Source organism: Drosophila miranda (assembly GCF_003369915.1).
Source record: "Drosophila miranda strain MSH22 chromosome Y unlocalized genomic scaffold, D.miranda_PacBio2.1 Contig_Y2_pilon, whole genome shotgun sequence".
Taxonomy (NCBI): Eukaryota; Metazoa; Arthropoda; class Insecta; order Diptera; family Drosophilidae; genus Drosophila; species Drosophila miranda.
The window spans coordinates 29,217,957-29,233,375 of record NW_022881614.1 but is presented as its reverse complement, the minus strand read 5'-3'; the positions used below and the strand labels follow the sequence as shown (position 1 = coordinate 29,233,375).

At 45.1% G+C, this 15,419-nt stretch overlaps 1 protein-coding gene across 1 annotated transcript in view; it reads right to left on the bottom strand.

Annotated features, from left to right (window-relative positions):
- Nucleotides 1-13,142, bottom strand: part of LOC117193491 — a 29,539-nt gene extending 16,397 nt beyond the window's left edge. The window contains exon 1 of the mRNA XM_033398243.1: nt 12,982-13,142. Within this exon, the coding sequence (XP_033254134.1) occupies nt 12,982-12,988 (7 nt within the window). The 5' untranslated portion in view covers nt 12,989-13,142. The remainder of the gene's footprint in view (nt 1-12,981) is intronic.
- Between the last annotated feature and the right edge of the window lie 2,277 nt (nt 13,143-15,419).

Below are 15,419 nucleotides of genomic sequence, written 5' to 3'. Positions count from 1 at the left end.
ACTTGAACACCTGAATCTCCTCCTTCGGGTCATTGCGCCATAGGATGCACTGCACGTGCGTATCGGGATGGGAAACGCGTACACAGCTGTACATTTTGCAGATATCGCCACACAAGGCGACTTTAAACGAGGGGGAACGCTGTGAGTTGCAGCGGACACCGCAACTCTACAGTTATACCCGATACTAAGTCAGTATGGCTCTCCTCCGGCAGACCCCGCTAATATAGAACGACACGACAAAGAGTGCGTGCGAGAGAGACAGAAAATCAGTCTGAGCGTGACGTCGGGCGCTGCGTAGCCAGTGCAAATTGATTTGTTCCTTTTGGCTATAAAAATGATCTGATCTGATCCAGATCTATGATTCTGCGTTTTTAGTTTTCTCGTATCTTCAAAATTGTGGATTCCACAAATTTTCGTCCTTTGGGGGGGCGGAAGGGGGTGGGGCGAAATTTTGAGATATACGTTTTATAGTGAGATCTAACAGGAGTGCGGATACCAAATTTGGTTACTCTAGCCTTAATAGTCTCTGAGATTTGTGAATATCGCCAGATTTTCATCCTTTGCGGGGGCGGAAGGGGGTGTGGCGAAATTTTGAAACAAACTCGTCTCGGTCCGATATACTAGGAGTGTGGATACCAAATTTGGTTGCTCTAGCTATTATAGTCTCTGAGATCTAGGCGCTAATGTTTTACTCTAAGCAAAGCCGGCTATGCTACGTGTGTGTTAGAGAGAGACAGGGCGAGAAAAAATGAAATTGTTTTCTTGCTGCAGGCTATAATAATAATACGATCCAATTCAAATTCTGCAGTCTAAAAGATATGGGCATTCTCTACGATTCTGCGTTTTTGGTTTTCTCGTATCTTTAAAATTGTGGATGCCACAGATTTTCGTCCTTTGTGGGGGCGGAAGTGAGCGGGGCGAAGTTTTGGAATATTTTTGTAGCAGTGACATATCACAGAAGTCTGGATCCAAAACATCGTTGTCTTTGAGCACTAGGCGCTAATAGGGAAGGACAGACGGACAGACGGACAGACAGACATGGCTCAATCGACTCGGCTATTGATGCTGATCAAGAATATGTATACTTTATGGGGTCGGAAACGACTCCTTCTGGACGTTACACACATCCACTTTTACCACAAATCTAATATACCCAATACTCATTTTGAGTATCGGGTATAAAAAGCAGAAACGAAGCAGAGTTATCAGAATTTTAGGTTGGATGGTGGGTCCAGCCATTAGCGCATCATTCAGTGATACTCCAGAAGCTGTTTTGGCAGATCCATCGAACACTACGCGTAATTTGGTGGTTGTACTATCCTGCTTGTGGACGCAATGGTGAGGCAAGAAGTACTGCGGGAGGTCTGACTGCCGCGAAGCTGGCGACATGTGTCCTAAATCACGTCACTCCTGGAGAAACTCCATATATTTTGCCTTAAGCTGTGCATTTTTTGCTAGCTTCCTCTCCAAATTGAGAAATCTATGTAGCGCCTGCTGATACGATTCTCCTAATTCCTCTAGACTGAATTTGGTTGGCAAACGCACGGAGTAAGCTCCGGACTCTAGGCGAATGCCGTTTGTGACGAAATGCTGTTCGCAATGAACATCTTCCTCCGAAATTGATGAGGGCGAATAATCTCCATCGACTTCCCAAAACCGACTTACAATATCGCACAAATTAGTCTCGCAAGCGGAGATGACAGGGGGATCTTCAACGGCTGCTAGCGCCGCACGGGCTTTCTCAGAGTTTTTAATACTTCCTGACACTATCCAGCCAAGTTTCGACTTCTGCAATGTTGGCAATTGGTCTGACAGTCGAATCTGTCCAACGCACATTAATTCGAAGAACAAACCAGCACCTATCAACAGATCGACACGCTGGGGCTTGGCGAAATTAGGATCAGCCAGTTTTAGATTATTTGGCATTGGCCAATCCTTTGCGTCTAGGCCGAAGTTAGGCTGCATTCCTGTGATTGAGGCGGTGATAATTGCAGAGAGGAAACCGTGATAGCTTTCGTCTTGAGATTGCAGGACGATGTCTACAGCCTTGCTGGATGGTAGAATTGACTCTCCAATACCGGCGATTTGAACGTGAGACGGGTGAGGATCTAACTGCAGCTTATTGGCGAGTCTCGATGTTATAAAGTTAACCTGAGAAGCGGAATCTAAAATGGCATGACATGGAATAAGCGATCCAAAACGGCCCCTGACATATGCGATTGCGGTAGCTAGCAGCACGTTTTGGCTAGGCAGAGATTTCTGACTCGAGGGGGGCAGTCCGAAAATAGCCTTGACGTGTGCCTGAAAATGTAACAGTTTATTATCGAATCGCAACATTAGTAAATTCAACGCCTTGTCGTAATTCTCCTCCGAAAATTCCAAGGAACGAATCGTATCCAGCGCAGCACCATCAAGACATCCACGAAGATATTGGAATTTTTCGATGATTGGTATACGATGGTCTTTGTGCACCATTGTCGAGAACATCGAGTGGAATTCTGGCCAATCCATGTAGTTCCCACCGAAGCTGCAACTCGGGCATTCGAGAACGGCCTATACTATTATAGGCGAACAACGACGAATTCCCCTCGAGAGTATGCCGAGCCGTTGAATTGGCAACATTTACCGTGCGAGCAGCCATCAACTCCCGCGACAGCCTGGACCTAACCTTGACATAAACATTCGAAAAGTCCAGCCGGGCATCATGGGCTAACTGCAGGAAATCCAGACTTTCAAGGCTCGTTTGAGCGGCATCGAAATCCGCATTCATTCGCTCGATTTGCTCTAAGCGAGCTTGAAGTTCTGCCTCATCTAACTCGGCAAGCTCTTCCTTGGTGAGAAAGCGATCCATGGCCTTTAGTTGGCGCGCGATGGACTCGGCCTTGTGCTTGTAGAAATCTACATCACTCGGCATTGCTGCGTTCGCGACATTGGTAGGCTCAGGTGCTGCCATGTTGAGGTTTTAAAAGAGTCACTCAGCACGACCGAAAAAGACACCCTGTATACGTATAAACGTGGGAACCGAAAGCAAAGGGATTACAGCTAATGCCTTTAGCTGTGCGGCTGTGCGAGCTGTCCGATTCCGCTTTGTACCCCGCTGGTGTGTATTAGTGAGTTCGCTGCACTGCACTGACCGAATTGTCGCGACAGAGAAATTAATAGCCAGCAATGCGTGTATGTAGGTGTATGTAAGTATGTTTTAGCACCGAATTGTGCTTAGCCGCCGAAAATTTGCTAAGGCTAACGAATGTCGATCGCGAATGATTATTAATTGACAGTGCAACTCAGAGATCACGTCGGGGTCACCAAATTTTATGTTGAGATAATGTTTTTTATCCCCAATCGGCCGCAGTCTGATAGATATGGTCATTATCTATGATTCTGCGTTTTTAGTTTTCTCGAATCTGCAATATTGTGGATGCAACAGATTTTCGTCCTTTGTGTGGGCGGAAGGGGGTGGGGCGAATTTCTGAGATATACGTTTTATATGGAGATCTAACAGAAGTGCGGATACCAAATTTGGTTACTCTAGCCTTAATAGTCTCTGAGATTTGTGGATGCCCCAGATTTTCGTCCATTGCGGGGGCGAAAGGGGGTGTGGCGAAATTTGGACACGAAACGGTCAAGGTCCGATATCACAGGAGTGTGGATACCAAATTTGGTTGCTCTGGCTCTTATAGGTTCTGAGATCCTTGAACTCATATTTTGCAATTGGCAAAGCCGACCATGAAACCTGTGTGTTAGAGAGAGACAGAGCGAGAAAGAATGAAATTGTTTTCGGGATTCTGGCTATAATAATTATAAGATCTGGTTCAGATTTTGCACTCTAGAACATATAGTCATCCTCTACGCTTCTGCGTTTTTGGCTTTATCGTATCTTTAAAAATGTGGATGCCACAGATTTTCGTCCTTTGTGGGGGCGGAAGTGGGCGGGGCGAAGTTTTGAAATATTTTTGTAGCAGTGACATATCACAGAAGTCTGGGTCCAAAACAACGTTGCTCTAGCTCTTATAGTCTTTGAGCACTAGGCGCTGAAGGGGACGGGCAGACGGACAGACGGACGGACGGACAGACAGACAGGGCTCAATCGGCTCGGCTATTGATGCTGATCAAGAATATATATACTTTATGGGGTCGGAAACGATTCCTTCTGGACGTTACACACATCCCCTTTTACCACAAATCTAATATACCCCAATACTCATTTTTATACCCGATACTCAAAATGAGTATTGGGGTATATTAGATTTGTGGTAAAAGTGGATGTGTGTAACGTCCAGAAGGAATCGTTCCGACCCCATAAAGTATATATATTCTTGATCAGCATCAATAGCCGAGTCGATTGAGCCATGTCTGTCTGTCCGTCTTGCCGTCCGTCCGTCTGTCCGTCTGTCCGTCCCTATTAGCGCCTAGTGCTCAAAGACTATAAGAGCTAGAGCAACGATGTTTTGGATTCAGACTTCTGTGATATGTCACTGCTACAAAAATATTTCAAAACTTCGCCCCGCTCACTTCCGCCCCCACAAAGGACGAAAATCTGTGGCATTCACAATTTTAAAGATACGAGAAAACCAAAAACGCAGAATCGTAGAGAATGACCATATCTTTTAGACTGCAGAATTTGAATAAGATCGTATTATTATTATAGCCAGCATCAAGAAAAGAATTTCATTTTTTCTCGCCGTGTCTCTCTCTAACACACACGTAGCATAGCCGGCTTTGCTTAGAGTAAAACATTAGCGCCTAGATCTCAGAGACTATAAAAGCTAGAGCAACCAAATTTGGTATCCGCACTCCTAATATATCGGACCGAGACGAGTTTGTTTCAAAATTTCGCCCCACCCCCTTCCGCCCCCGCAAAGGATGAAAATCTGGCGATATTCACAAATCTCAGAGACTATTAAGGCTAGAGTAACCAAATTTGGTATCCGCACTCCTGTTAGATCTCACTTTAAAACGTATATCTCAAAATTTCGCCCCACCCACTTCCGCCCCACAAAGGACGAAAATCTGTTGCATCCAGAATATTGAGAATACGAGAAAACTAATCAGAATCATAGATAATGATCATATTTATCAGATTGCTGAATCTGGATCAGATCAGATCATTTTTATAGCCAAAAGGAACAAATCAATTTGCACTGGCTACGCAGCCACCGACGTCACGCACAGACTGATTTTCTGTCTCTCTCGCACGCACTCTTTGTCGTGTCGTTCAAATTAGCGGCGTCTGCCGGAGTGGCTCTCTCTCCTACTGACTTAGTATCGGGTATAACTGTAGAGTTGCGGTGTCCGCTGCAACTCACAACGTTCCCCCTCGTTTTGAGTATCGGGTATAGTTACGATATGTTCTTTAATGAGTGACATCCAAATTGCAAGTGTGGCTTGCCTGCCCTTTACATTGCCGCTCCGATCGCTGAGCGCAGCTTCGCTCGGCTGATGTCGGTAGGCAGACGCAAAGCGGAGATAGCGAAGAGCGAGCTGGCAGAGAGCGTTTAGCAGGGCAAGCACGCGCAAAGCTTTAACAAACAAATGAGTGACATAGACATAAGTAACAAACAAAATAAGCGGCTGAGGGCCAAGAATTAGGTGCTATTTGGCAAGCAGCTAATCGGCTGGGTTCTGCTCCGAACATTCACCCCCCGTTGGAAGGCAAGGGCTTTCAACAGATCCATCCTGAAGGGGCAGAACCGCTATTTTTCCAACGTCCCTCTTGAAAAGGCCTCTTTGAGTGCGGATGACGGCTACTCTGATGGTTCCATCTTTTCCTGGGATGACGCTCTCAATGCGGCCAAGCGTCCACCTTAATGGTGGCAGCGTTTCCTCCTAGATCATGACGAGCGCTCATGGCTTGATGTTTGGAGACGATGCGGTCATCACTTGCTCCGCTCCTGAAGAATCGAAAGATACGCCGTGCTCCATTTTCTCCAAAACGCCTGCTTCATTTGACACAGCCGCTGCCATCGACTAAGTAGGTTGACCCGGAGATGCGTCACATCTGGCTCGTCGAATGCAGCTTTCGGGGCTCCATTGAGAAAGTGGTTTGGCGTGAGCACATCTAGATCATCGGGACTTTCTGTAATTGCATAAAGCGGAAGGGAATTTAACAAAGCAGAGATTTCACAAGCCAAGGTCTGAATTTCATCAAGAGTAAAGATGTAGGTCCCGACGATGCGATGAAAATGATATTTAGCTGCTTTAACAGCCGCCTCACACAAACCCCCAAAATGAGGTGAGCGAGGGGGGATGAATTTCCAATTGATTCCACTAGAAACGCAGAGATGTGACACAGCCGTCGTATGAGGATCGCTGAGGAGCATTTGCCGAAACTCCAAAAGCTCATTTTTTGCTCCTACAAAATTTGTAGCGTTGTCTGACCAGATGATTCGTAGACTTATAAAACGCCTTAATGCTGCCAGAAAGGATTATGTAGATAGATCCCGAACGACTTCCAAATGAGTTGCTTTGGTGCTAAAGCATACGAAGACAGCGATGTAACATTTGATAGGAGGCCTGCTTCTGACTTCCGACTTGTGATAAAAGGGTCCGCAAAAATCAACGCCCGTTGTGTGGAATGCTGGATATGTTCCCTCAGCACTGGCTTCAAACGAAAGCATCTAACACATTTGCGAATGATTCCCGCAACATATTTGCGTCCACTAACAGGCCAGAATTTTTGCCGAAGCAGTCCGAGCAATCCTTGAGCTCCTGCGTGGAGAAACCTTTCGTGAAAGAAGATAATAATAGAGACAGTGACAGGATGTCCCTTAGGAAGCAGGATCGGGTGCTTCGCCTCGTAGTCCAATTCGGCATTTTGGAGGCGGCCTCCAACCCGCAGCAATCCAAAGCTATCCAGAAATGGATTCAGTGAGGCCATCGTGCTTTTTGGCGGTAGGGCCTGTTTTCTGGCGAGGGCCCTTATCTCTTCCGAAAATTGTTGCTGCTGTATTGCCCTTATGAGCAAATGCGTACCATTTTTGATGTCGATTACGGTAAGTTGACCCTTCGACCGCGCTATGCCTTTGTCCTTGAGAATGTAGAATCGATATATGTAAGCAAAGACGCGCTGCATGGATCCGAATGAGTTTTGAAATTTGCAATCGTACGATACATCCCTTTCGTTTGAAACAACCAATACTGCATGACGACGTTCTGGTACATCGGTCGGCAATTGCAAGCCTGCAGGCCACTCTGAGCTCTCAAGACGCAAGAATGGTGGTCCAGAGATCCAAAGGCTGCTATCCATTAGTTCAGCGGGCGTGGATCCACGTGATATGATGTCGGCAGGATTCAACTTTGTGGGCACGTGATGCCAAGTCATTCCAGCGGTGAGCTCCTGAATCCGCTGAACTCGATTAGAAACAAATATATTAAAATTCAATGGTGATTATCGAATCCAGGCAAGGGCTATGGACGAATCCGACCAGCAATGTATTTGGCATGGAGCTGATAATCCCTTAACTATGGTGGACACTAGTTCGGCTAATACGAGGGCAGCGGATAGCTCAAGCTTGGGGATAGTGATACTTTTCAAGGGCGCGACTCTGGATTTAGAGCATAAGAGATGACTTTGCACAATGCCAAGAGCTTCCGAACGCATGTATACACAGGCGCCATATGCTGCTTGGCTCGCATCACAAAACGCGTGCATTTCTAATCTGGCTTGCTGCCGAAGCACGTAACGTGGAAACTTAAAGTTTTCAACCATCGACAACTGCGAAGTCAGCTCAATCCAAGTCGTATGTAGATCCTGGGGCAGGCTTTCGTCCCAATTCAACTTTAGGCTTTCGTTCCATAGCGACTGCATAAATATTTTAGCTTTTGTGATGATGGGAGAGATGAGCCCTAGAGGATCGTAGAACCTAGCTAGTGTAGACAGGACCGAACGCTTCGATATTGGGCCTGCAGCGGCTCCGACGTGAGCGAAGCTAAACAGAAGATTGTCCGTGGTGGGTTACTTCAGTCATTGCGCCATAGGATGCACTGCACGTGCGTATCGGGATGGGAAACGCGTACACAGCTGTACATTTTGCAGATATCGCCACACAAGGCGACTTTAAACGAGGGGGAACGTTGTGAGTTGCAGCGGACACCGCAACTCTACAGTTATACCCGATACTAAGTCAGTATGGCTCTCCTCCGGCAGACGCCGCTAATATTGAACGAAACGACAAAGAGTGCGTGCGAGAGAGACAGAAAATCAGTCTGAGCGTGACGTCGGGCGCTGCGTAGCCAGTGCAAATTGATTTGTTCCTTTCGGCTATAAAAATGATCTGATCTGATCCAGATCTATGATTCTGCGTTTTTAGTTTTCTCGTATCTTCAAAATTGTGGATTCCACAAATTTTCGTCCTTTGGGGGGGGGGGGGGGGGGGGGGCGGAAGGGGGTGGGGCGAAATTTTGAGATATACGTTTTATAGTGAGATCTAACAGGAGTGCGGATACCAAATTTGGTTACTCTAGCCTTAATAGTCTCTGAGATTTGTGAATATCCCCAGATTTTCATCCTTTGCGGGGGCGGAAGGTGGTGTGGCGAAATTTTGAAACAAACTCGTCTCGGTCCGATATACTAGGAGTGTGGATACCAAATTTGGTTGCTCTAGCTATTATAGTCTCTGAGATCTAGGCGCTAATGTTTTACTCTAAGCAAAGCCGGCTATGCTACGTGTGTGTTAGAGAGAGACAGGGCGAGAAAAAATGAAATTGTTTTCTTGCTGCTGGCTATAATAATAATACGATCGAATTTAAATTCTGCAGTCTAAAAGATATGGGCATTCTCTACGATTCTGCGTTTTTGGTTTTCTCGTATCTTTAAAATTGTGGATGCCACAGATTTTCGTCCTTTGTGGAGGCGGAAGTGAGCGGGGCGAAGTTTTGGAATATTTTTGTAGCAGTGACATATCACAGAAGTCTGGATCCAAAACATCGTTGCTCTAGCTCTTATAGTCTTTGAGCACTAGGCGCTAATAGGGACGGACAGACGGACAGACAGACATGGCTCAATCGACTCGGCTATTGATGCTGATCAAGAATATGTATACTTTATGGGGTCGGAAACGATTCCTTCTGGACGTTACACACATCCACTTTTACCACAAATCTAATATACCCCAATACTCATTTTGAGTATCGGGTATAAAAAGCGTAAACGAAGCAGAGTTATCAGAATTTTAGGTTGGATGGTGGGTCCAGCCATTAGCGCATCATTCAGTGATACTCCAGAAGCTGTTTTGGCAGATCCATCGAACACTACGCGTAATTTGGTGGTTGTACTATCCTGCTTGTGGACGCAATGGTGAGGCAAGAAGTACTGCGGGAGGTCTGACTGCCGCGAAGCTGGCGACATGTGTCCTAAATCACGTCACTCCTGGAGAAACTCCATATATTTTGCCTTAAGCTGTGCATTTTTTGCTAGCTTCCTCTCCAAATTGAGAAATCTATGTAGCGCCTGCTGATACGATTCTCCTAATTCCTCTAGACTGAATTTGGTTGGCAAACGCACGGAGTAAGCTCCGGAATCTAGGCGAATGCAGTTTGTGACGAAATGCTGTTCGCAATGAACATCTTCCTCCGAAATTGATGAGGGCGAATAATCTCCATCGACTTCCCAAAACCGCCTTACAATATCGCACAAATTAGTCTCGCAAGCGGAGATGACAGGGGGATCTTCAACATCTGCTAGCGCCGCACGGGCTTTCTCAGAGTTTTTATTACTTCCTGACACTATCCAGCCAAGTTTCGTCTTCTGCAATGTTGGCAATTGGTCTGACAGTCGAATCTGTACAACGCACATTAATTCGAAGAACAAACCAGCACCTATCAACAGATCGACACGCTAGGGCTTGGCGAAATTAGGATCAGCCAGTTTTAGATTATTTGGCATTGGCCAGAGAGGAAACCGTGATAGCTTTCGTCTTGAGATTGCAGGACGATGTCTACAGCCTTGCTGGATGGTAGAATTGACTCTCCAATACCGGCGATTTGAACGTGAGACGGGTGAGGATCTAACTGCAGCTTATTGGCGAGTCTCGATGTTATAAAGTTAACCTGAGAAGCGGAATCTAAAATGGCATGACATGGAATAAGCGATCCAAAACGGCCCCTGACATATGCGATTGCGGTAGCTAGCAGCACGTTTTGGCTAGGCAGAGATTTCTGACTCGAGGGGGCAGCCCGAAAATAACCTTGACGTGTGCCTGAAAATGTAACAGTTTATTATCGAATCGCAACATTAGTAAATTCAACGCCTTGTCGTAATTCTCCTCAGAAAATTCCAAGGAACGAATCGTATCCAGCGCAGCACCATCAAGACATCCACGAAGATATTGGAATTTTTCGATGATTGGTATACGATGGTCTTTGTGCACCATTGTCGAGAACATCGAGTGGAATTCTGGCCAATCCATGTAGTTCCCACCGAATCGCGGAAGCTGCAACTCGGGCATTCGAGAACGGCCTATACTATTATAGGCGAACAACGACGAATTCCCCTCGAGAGTATGCCGAGCCGTTGAATTGGCAACATTTACCGTGCGAGCAGCCATCAACTCCCGCGACAGCCTGGACCTAACCTTGACATAAACATTCGAAAAGTCCAGCCGGGCATCATGGGCTAACTGCAGGAAATCCAGACTTTCAAGGCTCGTTTGAGCGGCATCGAAATCCGCATTCATTCGCTCGATTTGCTCTAAGCGAGCTTGAAGTTCTGCCTCATCTAACTCGGCAAGCTCTTCCTTGGTGAGAAAGCGATCCATGGCCTTTAGTTGGCGCGCGATGGACTCGGCCTTGTGCTTGTAGAAATCTACATCACTCGGCATTGCTGCGTTCGCGACATTGGTAGGCTCAGGTGCTGCCATGTTGAGGTTTTAAAAGAGTCACTCAGCACGACCGAAAAAGACACCCTGTATACGTATAAACGTGGGAACCGAAAGCAAAGGGATTACAGCTAATGCCTTTAGCTGTGCGAGCTGTCCGATTCCGCTTTGTACTCCGCTTGTGTGTATTACTGAGTTCGCTGCACTGCACTGACCGAATTGTCGCGACAGAGAAATTAATAGCCAGTAATGCGTGTATGTAGGTGTATGTAAGTATGTTTTAGCACCGAATTGTGCTTAACCGCCGAAAATTTGCTAAGGCTAACGAATGTCGATCGCGAATGATTATTAATTGACAGTGCAACTCAGAGATCACGTCGGGGTCACCAAATTTTATGTGGAGATAATGTTTTTTATCCCCAATCGGCCGACTGATTATTTCGAATGAAATAAAACTCGGCGCAGAAATAAAATTACAAATGTTCTTTAATGCGTGGCTTCCAAATTGCAAGTGTGGCTTGCCTGCCCTTTACATTGCCGCTCCGATCGCTGAGCGCATCTTCGCTCGGCTGACGTCGGTAGGCAGACGCAAAGCGGAGATAGCGAAGAGCGAGCTGGCTGAGAGCGTTTAGCAGGGCAAGCACGCGCAAAGCTTTAACAAAAAAATGAGTGACATAGACATAAGTAACAAACAAAACGAGAGGGAACGTTGTGAGTTGCTGCGAACACCGCAACTCTACAGTTATACCCGATACTAAGTCAGTATGGCTCTCCTCCGGCAGACGCCGCTAATATTAAACGACACGACAAAGAGTGCGTGCGAGAGAGACAGAAAAACAGTCTGAGCGTAACGTCAGGCGCTGCGTAACAACTGCAAATTGATTTGTTCCTATTGGCTATAAAAATGATCCCATCTGATCCAGATTCAGGAATCTGATAGATATGGTCATTATCTATGATTCTGCGTTTTTAGTTTTCTCGAATGTGCAATATTGTGGATGCAACCGATTTTCGTCCTTTGTGTGGGCGGAAGGGCGTGAGGCGAAATTTTGAGATATACGTTTTATAGTGAGATCTAACAGGAGTGCGGATACCAAATTTGGTTACTCTATCGTTAATTGTCTCTGAGATTTGTGAATATTCCCAGATTTTCGTCCATTGCGGGGGCGGAAGGGGGTGTGGCGAAATTTTGAAACAAACTCGTCTCGGTCCGATATATTAGGAGTATGGATACCAAATTTGGGTGCTCTACCTTTTATAGTCTCTGAGATCTAGGCGCTAATGTTTTACTCTAAGCAAAGCCGCCTATACTACGTGTGTGTTAGAGAGAGACAGGGCGAGAAAAAATGAAATTGTTTTCTTGATGCCAGCATCAATAATAATAATAATAATAATAATACGATCCAATTCAGATTCTGTTGTCTAAAAGATATAGTCATTCTCTACGATTCTGCGTGTTTGGTTTTCTCGTATCGTTAAAATTTTGGATGCCACAGATTTTCGTCTTTTGTGGGGGCGGAAGTGGGCGGGGCGAAGTTTTGAAATATTTTTGTAGCAGTGACAGCAGACTTCTGTCTGGATCCAAAACATCGTTGCTCTAGCTCTTATAGTCTTTGAGCACTAGGCGCTGAAGGGGACGGATAGACGGACAGACGGACGGACGGACAGACGGACAGACGGACGGACGGACAGACGAACAGACGGACAGACAGACATGGCTCAATCGACTCGGCTATTGATGCTGATCAAGAATATATATACTTTATGGGGTCGGAAACGATTCCTTCTGGACGTTACGCACATCCACTTTAACCACAAATCTAATATACCCCAATACTCATTTTGAGTATCGGGTATAATAAGCGGCTGAGGGCCAAGAATTAGGTGCTATTTGGCAAGCAGCTAATCGGCTGGGTTCTGCTCCGAACAACCTTTTTAACAGTGTGACGTCCCAGGAGTCTGGATATAAAATTTGATTGCTCTAGCTCTAGACGGACAGATAGACCCAGATTACATATACTTTACGGGGTTGGAGTACAGTCTTTGAATGCCGGATGTGAAAGGAGGTTTAGATACACGAGAATGCCCATCACTTAAATAGATCGCAGACATTTTCTTAAACATTTTCAAGTGGATATTCTCCACCACAAAAACTTTCTACACTCACCTTCCATTTATGAAAACTCTTGCAATAATTTATACAACTCTAAATTTAGGCACAGACTCTGCGAAGAACTCATTCAAGTATGAATGAAATGTAGCCGGCAACTGGCCGGAAAAATCGTACAAAATTAACTGCCTGATGTGACACATCAGTGCCTGGCATATTTTCGAAATACTTTCAAAATACCTTTCCAAACATTGTAATAGCGCTTTCGATATGTATGGCAATGGAATTCACTGTTGAAAAATTCTTCTCCACAGGATACAGAAGCGCCGCCCGGGCTCTCCGACCGATAAAGGCATTTCAACAATTTTCCAAGTGGTTTGGCCACCGACTTCTTGCAAGGAGTGCGCCTACGGGAGCTACAGAATGGCTGCCCTGCCTGACATTAATGTAGTAGTTTAAGTTGCTTGATGGCAACGAGTAACATTTATTTGATAAGTATGTTGGACTTAAAATTATAACAGCTCCAAGTTTTACAAGTATGTTTGTGAATAATTATATGCGTGTACGTCTGATGCGTGGCTGAACTGACAACTGACTATCTCTCTCTCTTGCTATCGGCTCTCTCAGAGCCGATTACTGCTCTATCCCGACGACACGACGAAAACACGACCGCTTCGTGTCTCTCTCTTTCCTTCGTTTCCTACATTCGGCTGTCCTGACGGACCATTCGCCTCGGATGGGTCTAGCCAAGGTTTCATATATTCTGAAACTGTAGAGGTCTTATAGGGACCCTCAGTATCCCCAATCTTCTCGACTTCGTACCTTCCATGATTCTTTACCCTAACCACCTTATACGGCCCTAGATACTTTCCTTTTAGCTTTAATCCAGTACCATACTGAGTACGCTTGATAGCTACTAGCTCATTAACCTCATACTGTCTATCTAGTTTCCTTTTTAAGTCAAAACTCTTCTTGTTTTCCTGCTGTAACCGTGCAATGTTTTCAACTACTTCCTTTCTAATTTTTTCGCGGTCCTTGTTCAACTCTTCGATAAGAGATTCTTCCAATATTTCTTTTATTTTTGGATCCATTCCTATACGCATGTCTAGCCCAGTCAATATCTTGAAAGGTGTTACCTTGGTACTTCGCGGCTCAACACTGTTGATCATTTGCTGTACTTTTCCTAGATGCTTATACCAACTACCGGAATTACCCTGACACAATTTCGACAACATAGGCACCACTATCTTGTGCATCCTTTCGACTTGACCATTCCCACGTGGAACGCCTGTGGCAATCATTAAATGCTGTATTTTCTCTCTCTCACAATATTCACGAAACAAATTGGACATAAACGCTGCACCCCTATCCGTCACTATTCTGTTCGGATTACCAAAACTAGTCCCCTGAATTTCCAAACACTTAACGACCTCTTCAACACAGCCATTATAAGTCTGGTAAACACCGCTGGAGAATTTGAAATTCCAAATGGTACATATAAAAATTCGAACTGACCATTCTGAGTCACAAAAGACGTATATTTTTGAGACTCGACTTCTACAGGCACATGGAAAAAACCATTCGTTAAATCCAACGTGGTGAAATACTTTGCACCCTGCAGTTTCTCCAACACTGTATCCATATGGGACATTGGAAAGTTATCGCGAACTATTTTCTCATTCAGCTTTCGGTAATCACAGCATAGTCTCTTGCTACCGTTCTTTTTCGGTACCAACACTACTGGTGATGCATTCTCCGATGTACTTGGCTTTATAATCTTCTGAGCCAGCCACTCTTCCACTTGCTTGTCCACGATTTCCTGTTCACACAACGGTAATCGTCTCGGATGCTGGAAAACTGGTATCTCATCCACTAATACAATTTTCATTTTTATCGGCGCTTCTACATTTCTCTGAGGTTGGTACTTTCCTACCATACCCCTAACCTCTCTAGCATGTACTTCACTGAGATGACCAACATCAATTGAAAACTCCTTCTCAACTTCGTCAATACTTGACATGCAAATGCCTTTATATTCATTAAACAATTCCACGCATGAGGACGATGCTACCTGATCAAGTTTCTTATCTTTATCCTCGCCACAAACTCTACGAACAAATCTTGTTCCTGTCTTAGAAACTTGCATGTCCACATGATCCAGAATAGTCCTTCCTAAAATGGCTTCAAAACCAATATCCTCGTCTGGAATGACATGAAATTCTACCTCCATTCCAATCTCATCGATTTTCACTGGTATCGAAAAGCTACCAAAAGTTACAACTTGACTATCTCCAATACCTGTTAAACATTTCTCCTCGCCGATCAGTTCAAGATTTCCAAATTTCAAAAATACCCTCCTGCGAATTAAACACAAATCTGCTCCAGTATCAATCAAACCTTGGAATACCAAATTCGCGTACTTAATATCCTTTAATTCCAAACCTGATGGAGTGAAAATACCTGACGGCTTATTGACGACTTTCTTATCTCGAATA